General features: G+C 38.5%; 1 protein-coding gene across 1 annotated transcript in view; it reads right to left on the bottom strand.

Moving 5' to 3' along the window:
* Positions 1–533: 533 nt before the first annotated feature.
* LOC109472910 (YTH domain-containing family protein 3-like) overlaps positions 534–1,524 on the bottom strand; it is a 7,315-nt gene continuing 6,324 nt past the window's right edge. The window contains 1 exon segment of the mRNA XM_019772776.1: positions 534–563. Within this exon segment, the coding sequence (XP_019628335.1) occupies positions 534–563 (30 nt within the window).

The following is a 1,524-nucleotide window of genomic DNA, read 5'->3' on the forward strand; positions in this document are numbered from 1 at the left end:
CCTTTTGAACTTACTTACCACCAAGGCTGGCGACTCTACGATCAAACAAAGTTTGAGGGGATAAAATGTAAATAGGAGAGAGGTGCTTACAATTATTACACACACTACCACCTATACCCATATATGCTTCTACTGAAATCGGCCTGGTCACTAATATTGTTAATAACTTGTGCACAATTAAGCGAATCCTGTCTAATTTCCATGTGTACGTTCAGGGATATAAGCATGGGGGTTACACATAAGCGCTTGCCGGTGAATGCGTCAAAAATAACTAAAAATCTTAATTTTAAAAAGTTGAAGACCTTGCTTTCAGTTTTTTGTTTTTCAATTGATTGTAGTCCAAGACAACGAGCCCCCTCCTCAGAGAGTGTCGTTGCCTTTTAGAAGTCCAAGTTCGTCGTAGATCTAGTAGCGTCTTTTTTTTCTTTCATCCATTCAAAGATAGAAGTCCAAATTCCTTTTTAAGGGTAGTCAATGAGACATGGTCTTAGTCCGCCAAGTCCGTTTGGGGGCGGGGTCCTTTCCAAGCCAGTCTATTGGTGGTTGCCCCGGTGCTTCCTCTCCTGTAAACATAAACAACGAGGGTAGTAAATACAAACAAAGCAGGTCATAACATACATGCACTATGCAATAGTATACTCTGTACACATGCACTATGCAATACACTGTAAACATATGCTGTATTCTGCTGTATTAACAAAAACAGTTTAATAATTCAAAATTCTATGACAAGTCGACGTCAGAGCTTTTCAACATTTCTTAGATTTTTTCTCCAAACCTACAGGGACCAGTGCTTATTCAAAAGATTGATTCAAAGATTTTGTAAACACAAGTCGTTTATTATTCATGACATTGTTTTGAAGATTACTATCGTGAAATATACGCACTACTCATTACATGAAAACATATGCTGTCTTCAACTGCATTGCAACAAAAACAGTTTAACAACCTGTACATTTTGCACACATATTTTATATCAATAAATTGGAGAAAGAAGTACATTTGTTTGGTACACAAACTGAACAGTGTCTCTTACATTTTTCACTCCTGCAACAGAAATGAAAACATAATGGAAAACGATTTTACAAGCAGGGCTCTCCCCAAACAATGAAACAAGGGTGCTCCCCCTCTCCCCAAAATCATAGCACCTTTCCCAAAATGTTCACATTTAGGGTTGCGGGTTTTCTCTCAGTATTTTCATGGAAAGTTGCTGATTTTTTTTCCCGCAACATCAACCGATTAGGGAGCACCTCTCCCCTAAAAATTTCTGGGGAGACTCCTGATAAGGTTTTGATCACTCACTCATGCAAAAAGCAACAACAAACTGCGTACAAAATGAGTCAGGGCCACATATCTGCTTAGCAAGTCATTTTGATGGTGATAAAATATTCAGCCTTTGCTAATCCCCTGTGGATTAAAGGATTAAGATCCATCATATCCAGCTGGACTGTCTGACAGGGTGACATTGAGAATATTAATGTACTTTTCAGGCCAAGGTTTAACATGCAAGGGTGGCAAGATATT

Source organism: Branchiostoma belcheri, unplaced genomic scaffold, assembly GCF_001625305.1.
Source record: "Branchiostoma belcheri isolate BF01 breed outbred unplaced genomic scaffold, Haploidv18h27 scaffold29, whole genome shotgun sequence".
Lineage (NCBI taxonomy): Eukaryota > Metazoa > Chordata > Leptocardii > Amphioxiformes > Branchiostomatidae > Branchiostoma > Branchiostoma belcheri.